This window comes from Protopterus annectens, chromosome 9.part0, assembly GCF_019279795.1.
Source record: "Protopterus annectens isolate FY-2018-M chromosome 9.part0, PAN1.0, whole genome shotgun sequence".
Lineage (NCBI taxonomy): Eukaryota > Metazoa > Chordata > Ceratodontiformes > Protopteridae > Protopterus > Protopterus annectens.
In genome coordinates this window covers 1,585,847,029-1,585,872,716 of record NC_056743.1, presented here as the reverse complement: position 1 = coordinate 1,585,872,716, position 25,688 = coordinate 1,585,847,029, and the positions used below count along the sequence as shown (strand labels likewise).

General features: G+C 39.4%; 1 protein-coding gene across 2 annotated transcripts in view; it reads right to left on the bottom strand.

Moving 5' to 3' along the window:
* Positions 1–12,562: 12,562 nt before the first annotated feature.
* LOC122812194 (volume-regulated anion channel subunit LRRC8C-like) overlaps positions 12,563–25,688 on the bottom strand; it is a 544,919-nt gene continuing 531,793 nt past the window's right edge. For both annotated transcript variants that reach the window (XM_044084526.1, XM_044084527.1), the window contains one exon: positions 12,563–17,325. In XM_044084526.1, the coding sequence (XP_043940461.1) occupies positions 15,055–17,325 (2,271 nt within the window). In that variant the 3' untranslated portion in view covers positions 12,563–15,054. The remainder of the gene's footprint in view (positions 17,326–25,688) is intronic.

Genomic DNA, 25,688 nt, shown 5'->3' with positions numbered 1-25,688 from the left:
TTTAGGGAAAGTTCCCAAAGATTCATTGCCAGCCTGCAAAGAGGGTAGGAATGGGTACCTCCTTGCTTGTTTATGTACCACATAACTGTGGTATTGTCTGTCTTTATTAGCAGGTGACCTTGATGCAGGAAGTGTTCGAAGGCCTCGATTGAATGTATCACTGCCAGCATTTCCTTTTGGTTGATGTGCAGGCGCAATTCTTTCTGTGTCCATTGCCCTTGAATGCATCTGCCCTCCATGTGCGCTCCCCATCCATGGTCTGAGGTGTCCGTTGTAATTGTTTGGCTATGTGGCTTGCTGAAAGGCAGACCCATGTTTGACTGGCTTGCTTGTGCCCACCACAGAAATTCCTTTTGAAGGCATGGAATGATGGGGATCAAAGCCTCTAGGCTGTGACTGTGTTGAGACCATAGACTCCTTAGGTACCATTGTAGTTTCCTCATATGCAGCCTTGCTTGTGGAATCAGGAGAATGCAAGATGCCATGAAACCCAGGGCCTGCAGGATTTTCCTTGCAGCCAGTTGGGTTTGTGTTGTCAGATTTCTGAAATAATCCGGTAATTGATCTTGTTTTTCTTCTGTGAGAAAATCCATTTGGGTGTTTGTATCCAGTTTTGCACCCAGGAAAATTATTTGTTGGGATGGAACAAGTCTTGATTTCTGAATGCTGACTGTGTATCCCAAGGTCTGTAGTAGGCGGATGACATAGTTCAAAGTGTTTTACCAATGTTTGTTGGCTGTCCGCTTGTATAAGGCAGTCGTCCAGGTATGGGTATATTTGAATCCCCTGAAGTCTGCAATGTGCAATTACTGATGCCAGGCATTTCGTGAATACTCTGGGCACAGTAGATAAGCCAAAGGGCAATGCTGAGAATTGATAATGCTCTGAACCTGCAAGAAATCTGAGGTGTCTTCTGCAACTTTGTCTGATAGGGACATGCAGGTATGCCTCCTTGAGGTCTAGAGTTACCAGCCAGGACTCCTTGCCCAGCATGGGAAGGAGTTGCTGTAAGGTCAGCATTTTGAATTTTGGCACGATGAGATAAGTATTCAGTGCGGACAAGTCCAGAATAGGCCTCCATTGCTTTTCTTTTCTTGGAACAAGGAATAGTCTGGAATAAAATCCTTGGCCTTGTTCTGTGAAAGGAACCTTTTCTATTGCCTTCATTTGTAGTAGGTTGGAAATTTGCTGGAAAGCCTCTGCCCTTTGATTTGGTGGCAGGTTTGGCATGCCTTGTCTTTTTGGTAATGTATGAAAATGGAATCTGTATCCTTTGTCTATTATTTGCAGTATCCGTTTGTCCTTTGTAATACTGTGCCAATTTTCTGAGAATAAAGATAGCTTTCCGCCCAAAGGTGCTTCCAATTGAGCCCTGGTTGGTGGGGTCAAAGTCAAGTCATTGAGATTGTCCTTGTGCAGTAGTTGTAGGTCCTGCACTACCTCTCTGGTTAGGAGGCTGCCATTGACGTCATCTGTAGCAGCCTTGAGCTTGCCCTCTACCTCTGGCACGCCTGTTTTTGCCTCTTTGAAATCTGTCTGTGCCTGGAAAGGACCAATTCTTAGAAGGCCAATTTCTGCTGAATCTTGGTGGTTGGACCTGGAGAAAATCTTTGACTGTTTGCACTGATTTAGCCTTTTCCTCAAATTTCTTTAAGACCTCTTGAGCCGTGGAGCCAAATAACTTTTGTTTTTCCAGTGGTGCATCCAAAAGCTTAGCTTTAACATGATCTGGCAGTGTTTGTTCCTTCAGCCAAGCATGTCTACGTATGACTGCACCTGTCAATGCTGACCTACTGGGAGTTATGCACCAGATCCTGAAGCGCCTTACGATCTAGGGGTTCAGGCGAGGTTAGTTTTTTATGCAATTCATCCAACAGATACTCTTGATACTGTATCATATGGAATTGACAATTTAATGCTCTCATAGAAAGTGTGGAAGAAGTATACACTTTTTTACCCCATCTCTCTAAAGCCCTGGATTCCCTTTCAGAAGGAAGTGGATTCTTAGTAGTGGTGGTTGCAACCCCTTTAGGGCCCTAGGAAATAGTTTCTGGGTCAGCAGAGTGGCCCTTGCAAAGGAAAAGATGTGAGTCCGGGACCCTGTAGTACCTGTCGGGTTTGACAGGAGCCGGAGGAAGGGAGTCAGAGGAAATACTAGACTCAGAGTACACATCTTCTATAATATTTAAAACAGGAGGAATAGCCAAAGGTCTATGCTGAGGTAAATGCAAAAAAGTCCTTAACCTCTTCCTGGAATCAGAGAATTCCTGGCCTTGCCATTTGAAATGCTTTCTCATGGAGTGAAGGGTCTCCCCAAAGGAAAACTCTTCAGGGGGTAGGCCGAGGGAATAGATTCCTCTGCATCAGAATCCTTGTAGGCCGGAAAGGCCTCCTCCTGGTAGTCTGAATGGGCAGAGTCATATGAGGCCTCATCAGAAGACTGGGGATCTGTCTGTTCAACCCTGGGCCTTTTGCCTGGAGGAGGTTGAGAGCCCCTGTCTGGATGTGGCTGAGAGCCCCTGATTAAGGAAATAAGGTCCTCAGCTAAACTTAAAATTTGTGAACCGGTAGTGGATCCCTGAGGAATAGCCTTGGGAGGGAGAGATTTAGGCTGTTTAGCAACTTTAGCACGTGTAAAAGCCTTAATGGACATGGATACAGGAGGCCTGGCTGCCCCACGTGCTGGAGTAGTATTATCAACAGAAATGGTGTCGGATATTTCCTGAGCACCGGTTTCAGACGGAAATTCTATGACCGACCCAGAGGTGGCCTCCGGTACCGAAGTTACCGGCTGTGTGGTGTCGTCGGTCGGAAGCAGTAGAGATTCGGCTTCAGCAGAGACAGAGACACTCGCGGTAGGCCTAGGCATGGAGTCGGCCGAAACCGCGGACCGCGTGTGTCGGTCCTTATCCTTCCGTTTTTTGGGTAAATGAGCTGTCGGAAGCTCCGACGGCATGATATAGCAGAAATTTTCCCCAAAATATTCCTCTGCAAACTCTACCCGATGCCTAAGAGTGCATTTATTGAAGGAAGAACAGGCTGTACAGGCCGAGACGTCGTGGTCTGGGCCTAGGCAGGGTAAGCAGTAAGAGTGGAAATCCTTATGAGGTATTTGTTTCCCACAAGTTAAACAATTATTAACTTTAACCGCTTGATCTGACATCGGCTGAGGCAAGAAAGAGTCCCCAACGGGGTACTTAGCTTTTTTGAAGACTTCGGTAGCTGAAATCACAGGAGCTGGCCGACTGGCACTTGTGAACTGCTTCTGCTTCGGGCACTGCGCGGCAAGAAAGACTGAGGAAGATGGCGTCGGCTGACGCTTTTATACCCCAGGCGCTCTGACGTTGGGGAAAAGGGCGACATCAGCCGACGCCGGACCCAGACTTTGGGATCCGGCCGACCGAAGGGCTGCCTGAGGCAGGACAACCCATATGTCAGGACTGCAAGATGCATCCTTGAAGGACATCATGGGGTTGTGGTTATGGGTGTTCCTGTGAAGGCAGCACATCCAGCAGACATCAGTCGTGTTGAGGTAGCAGCACTGCATTTGACCTTGGGCATGGAGGTGCCAGTGCAACTCCTGGCAGAGCCAGTTCTCGTGGTTGGGGGCAACAACGATGAACTGCCAACTCTACCATGCATGGCACATACCTGTCTGACATACCAAGATGTACAGCTTGCACTGAGCTTGGCTGTGTTCATGCAGACTCTCGCACACCACTTTGATGTGGAGGACCCCCTACAGACACACACACACAACAGTTACATGGTTTAGCCTGCCTGTTTCCCTTTCTTTCTCACACATACTCGCAGATCTTTTATGTCAGTTTAGGCCTCCTATACTGCAACAAAACATCCTATGCAAGTGATAACTGTGCCATATCCCTATTTTCTCTCAGCTGGATTCAGGGATACAAAAGCTTTGTGTCTGATGTACAGGGCGCATAGCTACATTTGTGCTTAATATATCTGCATTTATGGTGTTGAACTGGTAATTGTACCAGTCACTTATATTTGCCTTGCCAAGTTATACAGTGGATAGCATCATCATTTCACTACTTTATAGTGTATTCTCTTGTAAGGGTTGTGAAGTCAGAAACTGCAATGTGTCTCATTACTTTCTAACTTTTCTCTTTAATGATTTCCTTTACAAACATATGGTGCACATCATAAGTCGCACCATCACATTCAGATCTCAGGATTGTATGACAGCACTGTAGTCAAATCTCATCAGAACAGCAATACAGTATAATGCTCTCTTTTGCATGTACCTCACCAGACACATGCAGCAGCTGGATAGACCACAGGGCTTTCTCATCAAGATATCACAGGGCCTACAAACCATGCCATGATGTATGTGGATAGATTAAAAAACATGTCACTGTAATCTGTCTGGTATCAGATGATATGACATCTGCCTGGCCTCCAGGCCAGTGTTTGATCAAGTTCTGGTGTAATGACTGCATATGCAATAATCTGATATAGCCAATGACATCAGCATTGTCTTTTGAACATATGGTAATAAAAGTGTCCCACATGCTGGTATAAAATGCTCTTTGTATTGTCAAGTAACAGCTCACACACACACACACACACACACACACACACACACACACACACACACACACACACACACACACACACACACAATTGACTGCTGTGGGAACAGAATCCCTACCCAAGTTCACAGACTACAGAGCTAAGTACTTTATGCAAGTCCCACAGTACAAGTCTGACTTATACAAGACTGCAGGTGAACTTATAGCAGATGACACCAGCAGGCCATGTGGTGGACAACAGGCTGGATGGCCTGCACAGGCACATAGATTCAAAGGTTCATACGAGGACACGAGGACAATATACTAACAGTACTAGAGTGTGCAGAAGCCTAGCTGTGTAAAAACACAAGTACCTTTACTGAGCATAGTTGGATGTTTGAATTTAGCAGATCCAGGTTGTGAGCACCATCAAGTGGCCCTCTCCATGAGGGAGCACACAACATTATATATTACACTTTGTAGTGTGGTTGATATATGTGTGGAAAAAATAATGAGACCCCAGAGTTATACTGCTTGGTGGGGAGGGCAACACATGGATGTATTGTGAATATATGATGTATAGTTAAATTGTGCCCTTAGTTTGCAGTGTTTCCATATGTAGTTTTATGTCATACAAAGTAAATGAACAAAAAACACCAATAAGAAAGCACCATATATACAGTTCCATAGCACAGTGAGCAGCGAATATGAGTGAAGGTTAAAGTGTACACACATGCAAAATACACCTGTTTGTGTGCAGGTAAGCAATGAACAAACACGAGCCACACTGCTAATGTCGGACAAGCAGAATAGAACAGTGGCAAGGAATTTTGTATAACGGCAGTTGTGTACGTGTTTTTTGCAAAGGTTAAAGCCATTCCCATACAGATAGCAGGAATACGTTTACAGGACTATACTACACAGTACACCTGTGGTCATACATTTAATCATAAATGTGGTAATACATAGATTACTCAATCAGTAAAAGTAATACTGTATGGAATATGCTGTATTTGAACCCTGGACCATGTGTATGGCAGTTCCACACTTATATCTGTTGCCACAAGAATGTTGAGAAAAAAGTTGTCTATGTTGCACTTCATTGCTGTAAACTACAATGTTACAGCAGTAAAACAAAGGCTGCACACTCTGTACTAGAACTCAGTACCATCTGTACTCCAGGCCAGGTTTTTCACGATGGCCAAGGACATTAACTGAATGCATCTGTGTACTATTTCTGGCTGTCTGCCTCCTAGGTGGTCTTCTGTTCACTTCGCGCAAACCAAATAAACATAGCCAAACCTGAAATTTATTGTTCCCCACTTCCACTGTTTGTGCTATGCAGCACATCACACAAAACATGCAAATAAAAATGAGATGACTAAGAAAAAAAATAACTTAGTAATGGACACACTTAATAAAATAAGTGATGCTGTTATTTACTTGATTACTGCACCAAATTAAGAAATACAAGGAATACATTCTAGGTTCAGGACTTAGCTTGCAAATGCAGCAGTTGATACAATTTTATTTCAGGGATACAATTTCCTTGTCTGTACTCCAATGGTATTTAGGTATTCAGGAAAAAACAGAATGTAGGCTACATGGATGCTTTATAGCTTGTTGAATAGCTCCACCATGTGGAAAATCACCTACTTATGTTGCAATCAGCACCTATGAACAAGTAGCTGGTGTTTATAACTCCAGTGGTACTTAGTGCGCAATGCAAACCTCTGCTATTACTTTCCTCACTTTGTGTGACATGGCACAAACATGTACCTCAAAAAGTGAAGGAAAGGTTGCAAACCCTGTACTAGAACCCAGGACCATCTATACTCTAGCCCTACTCATACATGTGCTGCCACAGTAATAATTATATGGCAAGACCTGATAAACCTGCCCATTCATTCCTCCATTTCCCCTGGTTGCACTAAGCGCTGCATCACACAAAGACACAAATAAAAAAAAATTACTTAAAGCAGACAGAGATGACACATTTTAACTAATAATAAAGAGGATGAAACAGAACTTGCGAATTGTGCACTGCTTACATGCACTTTCACACATCACAGACCTACATGTACCTCTAAGTGTAACTTGACACAGTCCCCTGATGTCATCATTCACTGTTGCCATCCAGTGAAAACAAATACTGTGGAAATGCCTACATGAAGTGAACATCCCTACACATTACAATTTTTGGGATTCAGCAGTTCTAATGAGTTTTGACCTCATTTGCATCTTCACCCTGCTGACAACCCTGAATATCTACATTGTTGGTAGCCGTATAGGTAGAAAACTGAAGGGGAGCCCAATATTGTACGCACAAGGGAGGGTATTACTTCTCTACATATCTGCACAGAGGAATACAGGTTTTTGACTGTATTCCATCAGACACATACTGCATATGCTTACATGACAGTACGAATAGTCTATTTCGTGAGGTTTACACCTTTAGCTATCTACATTAGTTACAAGTATATTCTTAATTTGGGGGTGGGAGAGCAAAGGTGCATTTATGTCCTGGCACTTAAAAAGAATAGTTGCTATTGTTACTATACTTTTGTAGCACCACTCTGTCTAATAATGTCATAATTTGTCTGCTGTTACATGTTAAGATCAGTTCTGTTCAAATCTAATTACTTTTACTTGCTCTTGTTATGGTGCAGACTCCTTTCTTTGGCTGTATTCTAAAAAGATTTGAATACACGGGTAAAACAAGCACAGAGCCTACATGGCTGCTTTACAGCTTGTCGAATCACTCCACCATGTTGGTTTGCTTCATTAGCATACAATTCAGCTACTTAGTCTGTAATTTGCATGCCATGGAAATTGCCATGTATGTGCACAAGTGTGTGCCACTATGTGGAGTTTATTGAATCTAAAACTTTTCCTGGCCATGTCCACATCAAGCAAAAATGCACGCACGCGTAATATTTGTTTATCAGCACATTTCTGACTGTCAAGATTTACTATGAGGTACAGTGGAATCCAGTTGTTTGACAGAGCTTTAATAAAGATGACAAAGACTAAAAAATTGATCAAAACTGGCTTTAAATCTTTTATTTATCCATCATTCTATTAAAGCATTCTTAAATGTAAAGAGAACAGATGCATGTAACAAAAATAAACTAAACAGTACAAAAAAATTGCCACAGAAAAAAAATATATTATCTGGACAGGTAATGAACATTTCCCAGAATATTACTCTCAAGAAATGTCAACATTAAACAAACGCTGTTCCAATCAATGTGAAATAAAAATAGGCACAGTGGTCAACATCTCAAGTTCATTATCTGAACTGGGTCTAACAGAACCTGTTGAATTCAAGGATGTGCTCACATGAGCCATTTTAAGAACAAGTCTACCCAGAAACTGAAAATCTTATATTTTCATTACATCTTGATGTTATATGTTCTGTTTTGCACCACATCAATTGAAGTGTTTTGTAACTTGTTATACTTCAAAATGGCCATATGGTGGCTGCCATAATGACATGAACTGGTATTACAGCTAACATGGAATATTCTTACAATGCAATCTGTACTCCAGTTATGACATCTCATGGTAACTATTGTCTCTTTTGACTTAGAGGCACACCTCTGAATTTCCGCTTTTTATAAGTAACTGTGGAGTAAGTCAGTACAGGTAAATCCCTCTAAATTTTATTAGTAGTAAGATACCAAACAGACTTTTTCGATCAGTTTAAATGATCTGCTATGAAGCTCTTTCAAATTACTTTCTTTTAATAAACATCTGTTTTAAATGGAGTTGTCAACTAGCCTGTCACTTGGTGACTATCTCTGAGTGACAATCTGACAATTCACATTTGAGAGCAGTACTGTTTACACATGGTCTTTACCTAGCAACGTTTACATATATTATTCACCTTAAATGAACTCGAAAGCAGTGACCTAATTAGTTTTAATGTGAATGGTATGCTGTTTACATATATTCTTTACCTAGCAACAGCTCTATATATTACTTACCTATTGATCCTATATGAGCTTGAAAGCAGTAATCCAATTAATTTAATTTCTGCTGCCGCTGCACCACACAGCTGACCATCAGCTGCCACTTATACTACTGTTAGCTCACCAGGCTCTCCTGACTAGCCCCAGAATGACTTATTCTGATCCACCTTGAGGGCTGTGAGAAGACTGAGGCATTTCGGTGTGACATTATTTTTCTGCCTACGGGATTTTTTTTGTTTTAACCCGTTTCCACATGTGTGTGACTTGGTAATACCCATGGGTGGGGCATGCACTTGGCAGGTCTTTATCCCACTATGCCATGGCTATTAGCTTTGTTAATGTCATAAATGTCCACTATAACTTTCCACTCCTACTCACTGATTTCCAAAGTGACCCAGACAAATGGAAGACTATACGAGAAATACTAGAAGGAAAAACACAAGATTTCAGACAACAAACTCAGGTGCATATTAAAAAGTGAGACAGATTCAAGTTAATGTTTTGTTTATGTGTGGCAGTGCTGATGTTACTATAAAGGTTAATAAAGAAATCTGTCATGACAAAACCTGACATCTGGGTAGAGTTGTCCTGTAAAACAGCTAGGACTCCAAGATTACAAACACAAGGAATGCCAAAGACTAACATACATGGAGATTTTCCTGAGCTGACAGACTTCATTTTTGCAGCATGGCACTTCAGACAGAAATTCTACATATACTAAAATAAATACACATGAATATTTACTCATAAAACTATAATAAAAAACTAGCTAATAAATTAACAGAATTACTCTAAAATGAGTAACTGCACAAACCAATAAAATATTGAAAAAAAGCAAAATTTGTGCATACTTGCAAAAATTGTTAAAGACAACACAAAACTGGCCTTACTTTATTTAGTGCAATTTTCACTAGGTACGAGTAATCTAGTAAAAGATGCAATGAATAGTAATAACATTCAAAAAGGAATACTCATGTAGCACGGATATAAAAATTAAACAAGACAAGACACAGTTGTACAGACAATCTCATGTGAGTGACATGTTCCTTTCATAGCTGAAATATGAACAAGGTCTGCTGTATGCAGTATTACAGTAGTGTTCTATATTCCACCACTGGAAAGTGAGAAATATGTGGGACACCGTGACATGACTGCCGTGCTATAGAATATACATAAAAGGTATCTTAGGCTGAAGGAATGGACATGTCAGTGGAATACCAGAATGCAGCAGACAGAAACAGTAAACTAAATGTTGCTGACCACAGGACTGATGCTTGTATACACATAGCTGCAAACTCTTTACTCTACAAAAGTTTACTTACTACTAGCCTTCTTGCTATCTCTGTGTTTTTAATAGAGGACTGATTTCTACTCTTGTTAGTCTCTTGCTTGGCTTAAATCTTACCTACAGTGATACAGTGACAAAGCACACTCAAAATGTCTGAGTGGATACACCATCATAGACAGAGGCTGCTACATTACTGCATCCCTGTGTCTTGAGTCGGCTACGTGGAAAGAAACACAATCCTCTACCAGTAAGAATGTGCCACTCTCTAGCAATAAACCATCTTGGGATTGTATGGTATTATGTAACGGTCAATCTTGGGAAGCCCAAACACTAGAATTTCACTTGATGACATGAGACACACAAGAATAACTGTTATCAACAGTTGTGCATGCACAGGAGTTGCTTAATTACACTACAAGGCAACATGTGCCTGTCTTTACTGGTTCACTTGTCAAAGGCTAATTATATCTGGTCTCTCTGTTATCCCATTATCAGCGTACTTGACACAGAGATGTATGTGCGGTAAAACACCTGAAATACCCCAGGCTTTAAAGTACACTAATAAGGTTAGGCTAGAGTGTTTTTAAACAGAGTGGAAAGTGAAACGTCCCAACATACATACTGAAGAGACACAGTTTGCTTATACATCCGAAGCTGTAACAGACAAGCACTACTCATACCACATTCACAAAGAATGCATGCATGGTACCAGCACATCTGTGGTAATGGATGCAACAAACAATCTTATTTTCTGCTACTCATATATTATTAAAGATATTGATTGAAAGGAGATGCACACAAGCTGTGCCGAGCATTCCCTGAGGTTATTCATATTTAAATCACCTCTCAAGCTTTGCATGAGGTTATCATTGCTCAAATACTGCAGAGCTTACCTGCATGTCACAAACAATCACAGTCATTGACTTTGTGTACACTATTTTGTGGCTGTCACTTCTTCAGCATAGCACATTTGAGAACAAGACAGACCAGTGAAGAACTCTTTGGCTTGTAAAGTTAACATCTGACATAGTTGCTACACTAATAGTATTAACAATCTGGTGGTGTTGCTATCCCTGGAAGTAGCTGCATCTTCTAACTTGTGGACACTAGGGATTAGGGTACAGCTGGAGTTAAGGATATGGTCAGTAACCAGGGACATGCCATCATTTGAGTGGCAGCAGTACTACCCGTAGTACACAACTCATACCATTCAGTGGCAAATATCTATAGGAGTAGGGCCCCTGCCTATATATACTTTTAATTGAGCTAGACACAATATGGTGACCTTGCACACCGATTCTACTTCTGGGTACTGGGACATGAGTAGCCCCTGGGACTTGTCCCTGGAGAGGGAGGAACTACCCCCCCAGCAGCAAAGAATAGTGCTGTGGAATGTCACTGGGATGGTAATGGGCACTCATGGCAGCCTCCCTCTAAGCCAACAGCCAGATGATTTTATTGACATAATGGCATGATACTGTTCAGTTCATTGCTCTCAAGCTATGGCTGCATATCCGCAAGTTAGACGCCACTCGAGTAACCTATACACATGACCTCAACCTGGTCTGTGATATTAACAGGACTTGTTGTTGGGACAGATTTGTGTCCCAGAGACTCCCCCATCTGTGGAATAGACTCCCTCTCCATGTGAGTATCTCATTATCCTTTTTTAAGAGCAACCTGGATAACTGGATGGGAAACAGAAAATATACCCCTGGGATTCCACCTGTGTCCCTGTTGGACAGGGCTTTGGGTGCTGACTTGTCTAAACATGGGGTAAACTCTTGGCTAGGCTTATAAGGTCCTCAGGGCCAGTAGCCGAGCAACCTCCTATGACAGAGCTACAGCATACACCACAAAAGCCTACACAGGATAGGTGTGTGTGTGTGTGTGTGTGTGTGTGTGTGTGTGTGTGTGTGTGTGTGTGTGAAATTGCAATTTAAAAGAAAAAAGAAACTCAAGATTTACTAACATCCATTAAGACACATTATTTTATTTTTATTTGTTTTATGGGCTTAAGCACTCATCTTTATAGAGATTTTTCAGACTCAGCCTGGGAGCAGTGTCTGGTTAAGTGACTTGAGCAGAGTCACACAGTTAGGTAACGGTGGCTGAAGGAATCAAACCTTGCACCTCTGGACTACAGGAGACCGCTTGTTAACAGCTCCTTAACCCTCTGAGCCAAAATCCAGACAATTTTATTAACTTAATGGCATGATACTGTACAGTTCATCTCTCAAGCTATGGCTTCATTTGCATTATTTAAATTAAATTATATTAAATTAATGCAACATAGTAACTACTCCACATAAGTATTCAAGACACAGAACAGAATCGGGAAGGAGTATGTTTAGTGTTCTAATCCTTTACACTTTTGATCTAAACTTATTAAGTCTACTTCAGAACCTATTCTAACCTCTCAATACAAATTTTAAAAAGATACCAGTTATGTAGAAGCAACAGGAGTCAGCACAATTCAAAAAGCTCATAAGTTGTGGATAAGTACCATTGCATATTTCTGTCTTCGCATTAATCAGCCCTCACTCTTCCGTTAACAAAACTATACTGTAATTTTTGTTTAAAGACCTCATTGGGAATCTGCTTTCCTGATAATTTCTGGTAGGACATTCTATGTTACCCTCTCAGAAAATGAATGTATGGCTATACATCAGCCGACTCCCTAAGCATGTAGTATATACCCTGGTCTCACTACCTACTTCTACCATTCTGAGACACAAACAGTAGAACAAATGTTCATCTTATTTTATTTTTAAATTTTTTATTTATGCTTTATTGATCATGCCAACAGCCTTTTTTTAGGGGTGATTCATACTGACAAGGGGAGATTTGTCCAGATCATCAGGGTACCTCCCCTATTCTTTCTGATAGGTGCTGTGGGATATTTTACATCACCTTAGTTTCCACCATCTCATGCTGCAGGAGGGTACCAGTACAAACTCAAATTCAATAAACAGGTCATACAGTTCAGATTTGTTTTCTTGGATTTCTTTGAATTTTCTCCACCTTGTTTTGTTTGTTCGAAACTTTACTCTACAGTAAATTCAAGAACTTCTCAAGATTATTACTGACTTATTTGTCACCAATGATCATTTGCAATGGTCTGGAAGTCAAAACCTAAAATATGTACTCTCGTATGCTGTTTGTTCAAAATAAAATTATTTGTGACATTCAGAGGATAAATGTCAGAGGATAAACCTAATCCCACACCCCAAAGTCCAGTCTGACCTTCCAACATTTGATGGCTCATTCTCAATTTAGCTGAGAGTTTTTTTAATTTCCTAAAATCATAAAACTGGTCTTACTACTGTGTAATTGGATGTTACTGTCATGTGGCCATGTGATAACTTTTTTCACATCCTCTATCATTAGATCTGTCAATTCCCTTACATCTCCCCCATTAGATCTGTCAATTTCCATACACCCCCCCACCAGATCTGTTGATTGCCTTATATCTTCTCCCAATTAGATCTGTCTATTCCCTTACATCTTCCCCCATTTAGGAGGTGTGGCCAAGTATGCACAACTTGCACACATTACCATACATTTTGGGGGAATAATTTCTTCATTTTTGTGAAATAAGACATGCTAAAATTTACATTTTACATAAAGTTCTATCATATTTAGTAGCCGTTTCTTGGCATTAAAAACGTATGCTTTTCTAAAAATCTACTATCTTAGGTAAAGGGGGCTATAACTGGAGGAGGAAGAAGGAAAGGGGCTACATTTTGTAAGGTGGAATACAATTCTAAAACCCTTCTGTCTCCATCAGCATCATCCTCTTCATAATGTAATGTATTAAGTTTAATGTCAGATGTACACAAATGCCCAAGAGGCGAGGACATGTGACTAGTATGGGATATGACCCACCAAACACTACCTCAAACCACATGACCGCAATACATCCTCTGAAATTGTTCTAAATTTACCTACATCAGATGTTGAAACCCTCCAAAATCAGATGTTGAAACCTTCCAAAATCAACTGACTACTCAATGCCATGGCAATGCCATACGATAGTAAGAAAAAAGAAAATTTAAATTTAACTTTAGTTGTACATGCAATCTAAGAGGTGGGAGTGATTCCTTGGAAATTCAATTTTTTGCTATTTCTTTTGGACTTACTTTACTATACATATTTGATGAGTGCTGCCTAAATAAAGTCAGATTAGAATTCTGAAAAGTTTGAAAAAATTCCATCCTTGTCAGCATATCTATGCAAAAATGTGGTTCTAAAAATGCCACAGTCATTTTCTATAAAAATAATACAGAATACAATGTCAGTATATAGCTTACTCACAAAACTGCTTTTCATAATTTTGTAGAAGTTTAAGGAAACTGGCATCTGGAACGGTTTTCATTCCACATGGTCCTTCCAAATCATGTACCAATAAATACAATTTTGCACCTATCGGTACTGAAACATAGGTTATTTCTCTGCTCGCACTGGTCCTGATATCCTGATATTATGTATCTAAATTATAAATGTGTTGATTAGAATTCTAAAACAATCAAGAGGAGGATACCATCTACATATGAAAAAGCAATAGTCCAAACCAAATGAAAGGTTAACAATTCTGCTTTTTCATATCTAGGAGTAGTGCTGTTGGTTTCAAGCAGTTTATATAGTAATTACCCTTTGAAAAAGTCATTTCGTAGAATATTGACACATTTACTAGAAAGTCTTCCAATAAATCTAGCTACGTGTCAAGACTGCATAAAATGGCTGCTTAACAGGTAATGTAGATTCCCACATCATGAGAGAGCAATCAGCTTTAGCTGCACATCTGCTAAGCACCTCAACCAAAGCAAGCTTTTCAACAACTAATCAAACCATTAACTGGAAGCGCTTAATCTCACTTATAGTTTTACTTACTCCAGCACCTGTTTAAAATTATGCCAAAAAACAATTAATTTAGAGGTCTGAACTTTATGCAGCTATTTCCAGTGTTAACTACACAGAGTGCAGATGTTCATCAAATTAACTTCTAATCCCTAACTTAGTCTGCCAGTAATCTGTGATCATCAAAAACAATGAAAGCTGCATCACAGCATGTCACAGAAAATGGCCATCATAGTACAGAACTAATGGATGTCACTTATTGAACCCTGTTAAGGATCTTGTGTACTTCTAATCAGTGTCCTTTTGAAAATGGATCATTTTTTTTTAGATCTGGTTGTTTTTGGAAACACTACAACTGATTTTGGCTTTCAGCTTCAACATCCCCATACTTCGTTTAGGATTGCTCCTCAGTCATTTGCTCTCGAATGTTCAAAGGCAGCATGGTGAAAAGTGTGTTCTCAACAACAAGGCCACTTCTTCGGAGACTGGAACACTCACCAATCTCAAGGGGCAGAGCTTCAAACTGGTTCCCCTTGAGCTCAAGTTTTGTCAATAACTTTAGATTTGCAACCTTTGGGGAAAGAACAGTAAGTCTGTTGTTTGCAGCCTTTAATGTTTTCAGCTTTTTACAGAAGAAAAGCTCATCAGGTAACCCTTCTATTGCATTATTTGAAACTGCAAAGTACTGGAGGTTTTGCAGAACACCAATTTCATGAGGAATAGCTCTAATCTCATTGTTGGACAAATCCAAATTTCTTAACTTTGTGCAAAGGAACAGCTGAGAGGGCAGCACCATTATCTTGTTATTACTTAAATAAAGAGACTCTAAATTCTTGAGCTTCTTAACATGTTCTGGGATGAAAGCAATTTTGTTATGCCACAGTTTAAGGCAAGTCAGTTTGTTGCAGTGTTGGAAACTGAGGATTTCCTCCACAGACCTTATATTATTTTCCTTCAGGTCCACCTCCTGGAGATTACTCAAGCTAAAAACGGCATGCGGAATTCTCTCCAAGTTGCAATGAATAAGTTCTAGTTTGGTCAAGCTACTGAGTTTCTTAAGACTGTTCAGTGTGACAAGTTTAGTGCCATCATTTTGGATACTTAGTTTTTGGAGATGACCTGCCACATCAACAACATTTGGTGGAACTTTGGCAATGTTGCTTTTTAGACCCAGGACTTTAAGATTCCTTAAATCTCGGAGACTTTCAAGACAAACTGATCTGGAAATGTCTTGATATAGTGACCCGGAAAGGTAAAGCTCTTCCAGGTTCTTGAGACTGTAAATCCAAAGAGGAACTTCTTTGTAGGTGTCAAACTTAACTGTGAGAACTTTTAAATTCTCTCTTAGAAATATTAATGATGCCATATGTAATTTTGCAGGGCAGTTATGCAAAGACAACTCCTCCAGTTTGACCAACTGAGAGACTGCCGGACGGATTGTAATATCCTTTATTAATTCAAGTTTTAGAGACTCCATCTCGGTTACCTCAAAAACTGGGTCAGGCAGCCCAGGAAGCATGAACAAATGGAGCTCTAATCGATTATAGCTGTTTTTTTGAAGTCGCTGCCTCAGTTTGTCAGCAGTCCACTCATGGTTAAGATTCAGCTGCTTTAGCTTATTTTCGCTCACTTCTGACAGAAAAACTGCAAACCTCTTTGAATACAGTGAGTCATACTGATCAATAAGGTGAAGCATGAATGCAAAGTCATTCTTTACATCAGGAATGTCACTGATTCCAGATTCTTGGCGTACATATTCAAATGAGTATTCCTTCAATGGTCGGTGGAATAACCAATAAAGGGTATAGATGCATGTGAGCCCATAGACACCTACAAAACACATGTAGCAAATAGCTAACTTAAAGAAGAAATGAGCTTTAGTATGGCTGCAGCAGAAGCTACTATATCCAGTCATATCCTCAACCTGAACTAGACAGGGCACAGTGAAAATAATATTTGGAACTAATACTGCATTGTAAACAATTATCAAAACAAACTTGAAGGCCTTTAGAGCAGTCTGACGAACATACATGCTATACAAAATGTCCCCTTCCTCTACATGAAGCCTGAACTTTTTTACTTTTTCAAAAAGGGCTTTGGCTTGTTCTCCTTCTTTTTTATCCAAGGCAGTTGATTTATCTGCTACAATTTTCTCCGGTATGGAAACAACAGAAGGTGTTTTGACAAGCTTGATTTCTTCAGCATCTGAAGTAGGGCTGACCTTTGAGACTTCAGCACTTTTGGTAAAGCTGATTTCCTGATCTTCCTGATTCTCCCCCGAAACCTCAGACAATGCACGAGTGGTCCAGGGAGAGTCAAAGCACTTCCGCAAAATGGAAATAAAATGTTCAATTTTGGAGCTAGTACCAGGGAACTTGAACCAAAAATTTCCACAGACCATGAAGATTAGTGTATGAATAACCACCAAGTAAGGGAAATACTTGGCATACCAGTGCAGTGCCTGCTGGTAACATATTTGGTTGATGTAGCTATATTGCTGAAGGTCTAAATTAGTTTTCAAACCCTTCATTTCTTGGACAGATGACATTGGCAAAGTTGAATTTGTGGAATTAGGAGTCTGTTTACTGAATTCATGGCAGATTATTTCTGATATATGCTTGGCAGAGACATGGCTGGGAAGACATATGATCTTATCCTGTGTAACCTAAATAACAGAAAAAAATGAACAGCTGTTAAAACATTTGTTACTCAGTAAAAAATGTCAGTATTACATTTTACAGTAATAGATTTAAACAAATCTAATTAATGTGTATTTTAATTTTATACATGTTTAGTTTATTTGCATTTCTTCACCATGACATTCCAGTTTGTAGGAGTCCATTCACAGTGGATGCCTTGGGGAAGCACCAGTTTAAAAAAAAAAAAACAAAAGCATATAGTCTGTAAAGTAAATATGGAACAGCTAAAATTATAGAAGATATACAAGAAAACAGCACTGACATGTTGATAAAATCTAAGAGTTTATGTATAACAGTGGATAAGAAAATGTTAAAAACATATGGCAGACAAATGACTGTAGGACACTACAATGGGTACAGCTGATTCTGAATCCACATAACAGTGTTTCAACAAAAAAGACACATTCTCATACACTCGGGGAGCTCTTCAGAACTGGTTAACACTGTACAAACTGCTACTTAACATGTTATGGTGCGTATACTTTCCTAGTTTCTTGGAATGTGGCTAACTGTGTAGCTAAGCAAAACATTTACTTTAGATGCATATCCAGCCACATTCCACGAAGCTAAGAAAGTTTAAAAGCAATCAATCACTTCAAGTATTGCTTTGCACACAGCCAACGGTTCCTGAATAACATCCAAGATGTTGCTTGTAAATGGAATCAATATGTAATAGTACAATGTAACTAATTATGTATTGGCAGAGATGTTTGAAACAATGTACAATATGTAATCAATAATACAAGATGGGGTAGTCACTGAACAGATACCATCACACACCCAGGGTGCTGTGAGGTATAAACGTAATGGCCAACTGCTTTCTAAGCTTGGGTATGTGGCAGAATCGATTCACTATGCCACCAAACATGTATTATTTTCTTATGAGTGCACACTTTTCATTACAAAAAAGTGCAAGTTAAATTGATTGGTTTAACTACACCATATAGCAGTATGTTTTAATGTAAAATGGACCCCCTGCCCGAGCAGATTATGACTTTGATACAGTGGAATTAACCACTCCTAACTTCACAACTTATAGAACTTTCATATCAGACTTTCAAGTATACTATTTGAATGTCCTGTCTCATGAATCAAAAGTCACTGCGTAACTGTGTCTGAAAACACTGTTTTAGAAACTGAATACTAAATGACATTTTTCAGAAAGAGTTAAGCAAGGATAGTTGCACTTTTCAGGAGGTAAGGACTCATACATGGTTTGTTTGTTTGTGTCTTTCGGCTTTTCCCGGTTAGGGGTCGCCACAGTGGAACTTCGGTCCGCTGATTGGCAGTTGAATTTTACATACCGGCTTGCCAGGCCTGACTCACAACCTTTAATGAATGTACACCCATTCACGCATGTCTCCATGCAGAAGACGCTCTAGCTGAGAATCGAACCGGACAGCGTCTTACTGTGAGGTGACAACGCTACCGCAGCACCACCACCGCAAGGACTCATACATGGTATTCTGTGAATTTTTTGTGAAAAAGTTAATCAAGAGATGTTTGGGGTATTTGTTTAATTTTAGTACCGAAATGACTCTGGAGTTTTATCATTCATTTGAAAAAGCTGGATTAAGAACACAAGAAAACTGGTAAATGGGCACCTCAAACAAACATTTAAAAAGTTGAGAATATTATGTTCTGGGCAAGTGAGGCATGCTGAAGTGGGTTGAGGTGTTGAATGACATTTTAAGGGTTAAATAAATGTAAGGCTCACTGTGCATATGCTCGTGTACACACGAGTATGTGTGCGCATGTCCGATGGCATGTGTGTGTATGCACTTACACATGTGTGCATGTGTGTTTGTATGTATGTGGGTATGTACCTAAAACCACTGAAAGTGCAGAACGCCAATGACGAGAGCACTGACACTGGTAGATCGATAACAGAGAAGACAGACAGTTGAGAATCCCGACGCTGAGAACACAGACATGTTAAGGTAAGTGTGCGATAGGGACGGATGTTAGGGTCAGGGTGTGGGTAAGGTAAGTGTGCGATAGTAACAGACCTTAGAGTTAGGGTTTGGGTTAAGGTTAGTGCATTGATAGTTGTGTATGTAAGGTTTGGTGTAGGTTTGTAAGGTTTTTGGTGTGCTTGTGTTGTATGTGTGTTTTTCGGGAAAGGTATTTGTTTTGTTGATTGTCTGGATTTTGGTTTGTCGGGCATGTGAAGTTTCATGTTTTTGAACTTTCTTTTTTTGTCATTTTTTTCTTGTTGGTTATTTCGTTGTCGGTGTTTTGGTGTGTTGGTGTTATCAGGTAGACCAGTGAACACACGTGAGTGTGTGTGTGTGTGTGTGTGTGTGTGTGTATAGTTGGTTAAGACTCAGGACTCAACTTTTTTGTTTTCATACTTGGGAATGGTTACTCTAGTACTCTTCTAATATTCGGGATTGTGTAGTGGGGCTGGTAAACAACAGTCGGTGGTCTCCAAATGTGTTGAGGATTGGACCAGGTTCTGAAGTTTCTTTCAAAGCTGCAGTGATACTTCAGGCTGGGGTATCACTAATGCAGTTTACCCACATAGTAATTCCTACAGCTACCTGTTAATTTCACAGTCATCAATAAGTGCTATTTTAATGAGTTGTGCTTGTACTTGTTTAGGCTTATTGTTTAGCAAGCAATTGTTTTTAAAGATTATGGGGACTTTTTTTTTTACTTCATTCTGGGGTATTCTCAGTTATCAGTGAAGGTGAAGTACAATTAAATGTATATGCAGTAAGTACTGTGTGCTCAAGGATTTCTCTGTGATGCAGTTAATATGAGGGGGGTGGGGGGGGGGCTTGTTTTAAGGTGTACGTTGAAGATACATTATATACCACCTGTTACCCAATCAGAGTATTTGATTTTCCTAGCATATTTCAGAAATATAATACTTAAGCATCTAAAGGAAACGTCTAAGAAGGCCAAGGGGATGCTTAATGGATGGAATAATAGGAGTACGAGTAGGATAAAATCGGAAAGATAGGATAGCAAGTAGAAAAAAGTACAGTACATTCTGAACTGGAAACAAAAAGGAAACTGCTAAAATGACAGACTGTGTTGTGTTAAGATAAATAAAAAACTTTATAGTATCATTGTAACTTCTGCTCACCAAGTGGTAGTATGTTAAGGAAATGTTGTGTGACAGTTAATTTGCTGCATTACATAAAATAATTCAGTAACACTACTACTTTAATAGATTTAATTATACTTGCTAGTTAATCGCAGTTTAGCAGTAGTAAGTAAAATGTTACTTCCCATAAAATCATTTGTAAGGGGGGTGCTCCCTTAGCTCTCCAGTTAAAAAATAAGTGCAGTTTAAGGGGTGACAGCTGCCACTCCCAAATGGATTAGGCAAAATACCGTTTCCTTATACTGCTGGTCAGGGATATGCTTATAATATGAGACATCTGGTACATAAGGCATATGGACTTAATTAATAAAATGCAAATGATCATGCTCAAGACCTCTATCACTGGAGAGGAAACAGAATAAACACCTAAAAGAAGTCAAAAGGAGGGAAAGTACAACAGACAAAGAAAATGTAAGTGGACGTAATGAAAAAGGAAAGGAAGAAACGATAAGTTAGTAATGATATGCAAGGGGAAAAGTTAGTGGTGCTGAACAAAATAAAAAGTCAATGAAGCAGATACAGAAAAGAGTGCTGGGAAATATACTGATAATGGCAGGCTAAGAGAACAGCAAAGCTGTGAGCAGACTAACATGGGAGACCACATAGGGAGAGGCAGACTAGTTGTGGCAACCAAAATAAATCAGAGATGAGAAATACTGTTAAAAGCTACAGATAATTTATGACAGTTAACACAACAGAAGAGAACAAAACATTGCCTACATAAAGGAACAAAGCCTCCTGGAAAAGAAAGTAACAGAGAAGCGAGTTAAAATAAAGAACACAAACGAGAGGTCATCGAAAGTTATAAAAAAAACATGGAAATGGGAAAGAATAATATATCTCATATGGTGTAATAATTACACAGAGAAGAAAGCCAAGCTAACGGATACTAAAAGTGCAGCTCAAAAAATATTGGAAAAAAAATAAAAAGATCGATAAGGTAAATTTCACAAAAAAGAAGTTGTTTGCAAAGTAGAACGTAATTGGGAGTTAAAAAAGCTTTAAAAGAAGTCAAAATTACAGACCAACTGCAAATTGAAAAAATTTAATGTGGAAGCTCCATCACAGGCAATATTGCAACAAGACTGGCTAGTGAGTCCCCAGGTGGAGATGCAGCAGATGGGATAAGATTCACCTGAAGATACATCACACAGCAATGTTCTGGAACCTTTTGTAGGAGACTTGCATGAAGTCCATTTAGAATTGCACAGCAAGGGAAACAGTAGAAAAGACGAGCAATATTGCAACATGATGCACCAAAGAAACCCCAAAAGGAAGAACAGCTGATGGAACTGAATGCATTTGAAAAAGATAACAGCATTCCTCATTTAACTAGTAATATTTGGAGGCATCTTTATTTAGCTGGAGTGCTTGTTTGGCTTGCTTGCTGTTCTGTCTGAATATTGCTGATCTCTGTCTGCACTTTTAAACTTGGTGGCTTTTGAGTTGCCCGCCCCTACTATAAATCTGATTTTGGACACTCTTCCCAGTCGCATCTCATCAGCTCATTCTATTGAGTATGGAGAGATCAGTTGGGAAGGCCCACCCCCTTAGTCTCTTAAACTTGAATTGTCTTCTGTTTCCTCCTTTCCCACTTATTTAACAAAAAATCTGCACTTCATTCAGCTGCTTTTACTGTATCTGTGTTTCCTCCAACTTTATTATAATGACAGAATCCACTGTTCCTACTCTCTGAATAATGTGATTAGCTCAGTCTGAGCCAATCCTGCTAATCTTGGTCAAAAAGCTTAAAAGACTATCCAACATAAAAATAAAAATAGAAATCTTCTTGTATTCAATATTATTTCCACTTTAGTGATCTGCTTAGTTTGATTCTTAAATAAAAACATGAATATACTTGATAACAGACTAATGAGGTGAAGCTACTTTCTTCAAATTTTAACTTGTGTGGAGAACAGGTGAGTGCTGTTGTAAAATCCCTTTATATTAATTAAAACTTCATATGCCGTAGGTAAAAAATGTATCCATGTAACAGTTGTACACAATTCACGATAATTGGTGTTACAGAAATTGACAAATTTGATTGGTTAAATTCTGTACTGAACAGTTTTTTAAGCATTAACATTGGTCAGTCCACAGAACCAATCAGTGTATACAGTCTTTTGGAATACCACTTGTGTTACAATAATGGGTTATTAGAGACAATTGTTCGCAGCGTGGAAAAACAGAGTTTGATTGGATGCAAGGGTTCTTATGGAGAGGGACCTTGTGTGGGAGAACCTGGGCCAGGGTAGGCGATGGCTGTCATTATAGATATTTTGAGTATAGTACGAGTTTGTCGTAATTGGCTATGTGGTGACAGTATTAACTGAATTACACCTTTGGTCCTAATGTGTCGTCATACTGGCAACATGCCATTTGTCACGTTTTGTAGTCCGATTATAGTGGGTCCTTGTTCTATAAAACTAAGTTGAAGCATACCAAAGGCTGTAAATCTTTATGTTTTAGGACTGATATGAAAAAAATAATGTAAGTGGTTCATTGGAGAGGAGACCCTGCTACAAGGGGGGTTAGTTTGTGTGTTTTTTTTTTTAAACATTTTTCTGACTCTGGTATCGGCTCTGAATTTGTTATTAGTTCAGCATTAAGTGAAGTTCAGGATTAATGACCACCTGAATAATTGGGGGAAAGAAAAAACTTTCCATTTATCACAGGTCTTCCGCTAAATTATTTTGACCGTCTTTTGTTTTAATTTGAAGTATTAATGAGTATAACTACCAAGCCGGTCTATAAATTTGATTCATAATCAAAATTGTAACTTTTCTAATTTTGATTGGATGAGAACCAGCTACTCAACTCTTTACATAAGTTGGACAAATTAACCAGTTACAGTAATGAGCCATGTGTAAGCAGACTTCTGATTGAGACTTGTTGAAAATGAGACTACTCTACAATTAATGGCAAAATGCTAATTGACAGGGTGGAATGCCTGAAAATAGTGAGGGGCTATGAGAAGGGGTAAAACCAATTAGGACTGGAACATGGGAGAGTTTGTTCAAGACTAAATAGGACAGGGCCAGAACTTGGGCGAGAGCAAACATCAGTGTTATCTTAATTGTAGCATAACTAAGTTATTGGTTGGGTGATAATCTAACCCATAGCAGTCATTTGTTTTTTTGTGATAGGTTCCAGTGTCTTTGTGAGGGAAAAGGAATCCTGAGCCAATGTTTTTGATAGGTCAGGGTCCTATAGCGGAGAGAAGTGATTCTATTGGTACCAGAGGATGGTGATGAGCAAGTATTAATGTTAAAGTTATTGGATGCCAGTGGACAGAGCATGGGAAATGTAGTGTCCAATTCCAATCTATAATTTGAGCTGGGGGGAAGGTTTATTGGATGACTTTAACTTTGATTCTAACTGGTAAATCCATATATACAAGGGCCACTCAAACATTGGAAAAATAAATCCCTTTAGTTAGTTAGAAACTTTTCATGTTGGTCATGGTTAGGAAACTTTAAGCTGACTGTTAATAGGTCCGTTCTCTATAAGATTTGATTAGCGAAGCTATCTAATTAATGGCCAATCAATAATCTGGAATAAAATAATGCTTTGTTTGGCTATAAACCTCCAATGTTGGTTGAAGGTTATCTATGGACTTGAAATAAAAATATAAAGCTAAAAAATTACAAATTAAAAAATAAAAAGGGAGAGGGGGTTTGTCCAGGGAATTAAATTCGCCACGAGGGGGTCTCACTGAAAATCTTGGATGTTAATGCCCTGTCAGCCTTTCCCACCAGTTACATCGTTATGTATTGTTTGTTGCTTATTTCCCATTAAATCCAGGGGAATATAATTTACTTTAAATTTTAACTAATCTCTGACCATGTATCAATACAAGAAAGTTGCACATTAGCGTTAAAAAAACAAAAAAAAAATTTTCCTTCCAACTTTTGCTGTTACAATACATCCATCAGGAGTATTAAATATGGTTTCTTCTAATCGGCCTTTAGAGAGCTACGCCACGCTGCTCTTTATTGTTGAATCATGTTTCAGCTCCCACAGTTTATTGAGTTTTAAGTTATTTGGGCTCTGCTGAACCATGGGAACTTTTGCCTGTACTCCCCCAAGCTATTTTCAGGAGTTCCTTACTTTACGTACACAAATATGGGGATTCCAATACAGAAGGAAATACTGTTACCTCCCGAGCTGGATGACTGAACACAGCACATATAAATGACAGAAGCTGTGAGCATAACCAACGAGCACCAGATGCTTGCAGAACTCGAGGACAATTTGATCAGATTTAAAATTCTGCAATGGGACGCCACTTACCCACAATCCTGCCTTAATATAAAGATAGTGCTCAAAGGTCTAAAGATACACAAAAGAGTTTATTGCAAGAAAAAAAATGAAGGCTTAATTGCAAAATGGGAAAACCACTAAAAGAGGAGAGTCTGAAACTTATTGAGATCCTGCTAGATCACAACCACGCACAGCAAGATAAACTAAAACAAGCCTTATTTAGACTTGAACCGATGACAGATAAGTTGGTAGAAAAGGAAATTAAGACTCAACCAATTATTGTGGGAATACTAAGTCTGGATCAGAGACTTAGATACAAAAAAAAAAAATTTTTTTTAGAGACCTTGGCCAGAAGCAAGACCAACATCAGCCACCACTGAGAGAGACTCCTGTTATCCACCAAGCCAATTCCAAAGGTAAAGAAAGACCTGGGAATGAAGGCACCAACACAGGAAGAGACATCGGTCCAAGGACACACTCCTCAATCTACTATAATAACATGAGTACGGACAACAATGAACAGATTTTTTTGAAGAGCAAGAGATCTCCAAAAGTAACAAAATACATGACCCTGAGAGAATTTAACATCCCCAGAGTTGAGAACCTCACACTACTGGCATACGGAGGAGACCTACCAGCCCAGAATGAGCCAATCACCAGTACTTCCCCACCACAGAGACAAACCCTGGCAGGGAAGAGGGACCTAAAGCAACTGTGGGCCCCTCCTATGGAGCTCCAAGAATGGAGAACGAAAAACCCGAAACCAGGCAACAAAATCTGGGACCACTCAAAGAAACCATTACCACCAACAAAAACTGATTGAGAAAGGCCTAACCTTTATCGCCCAGAGTGGGGACACTGTGCAGACAACTACTGACCTAAAAATGTTTACTCAAAAAATCAACCTCAAAATTTTCTTTCATGACAAAAATCACCCTAATGACAACTTCA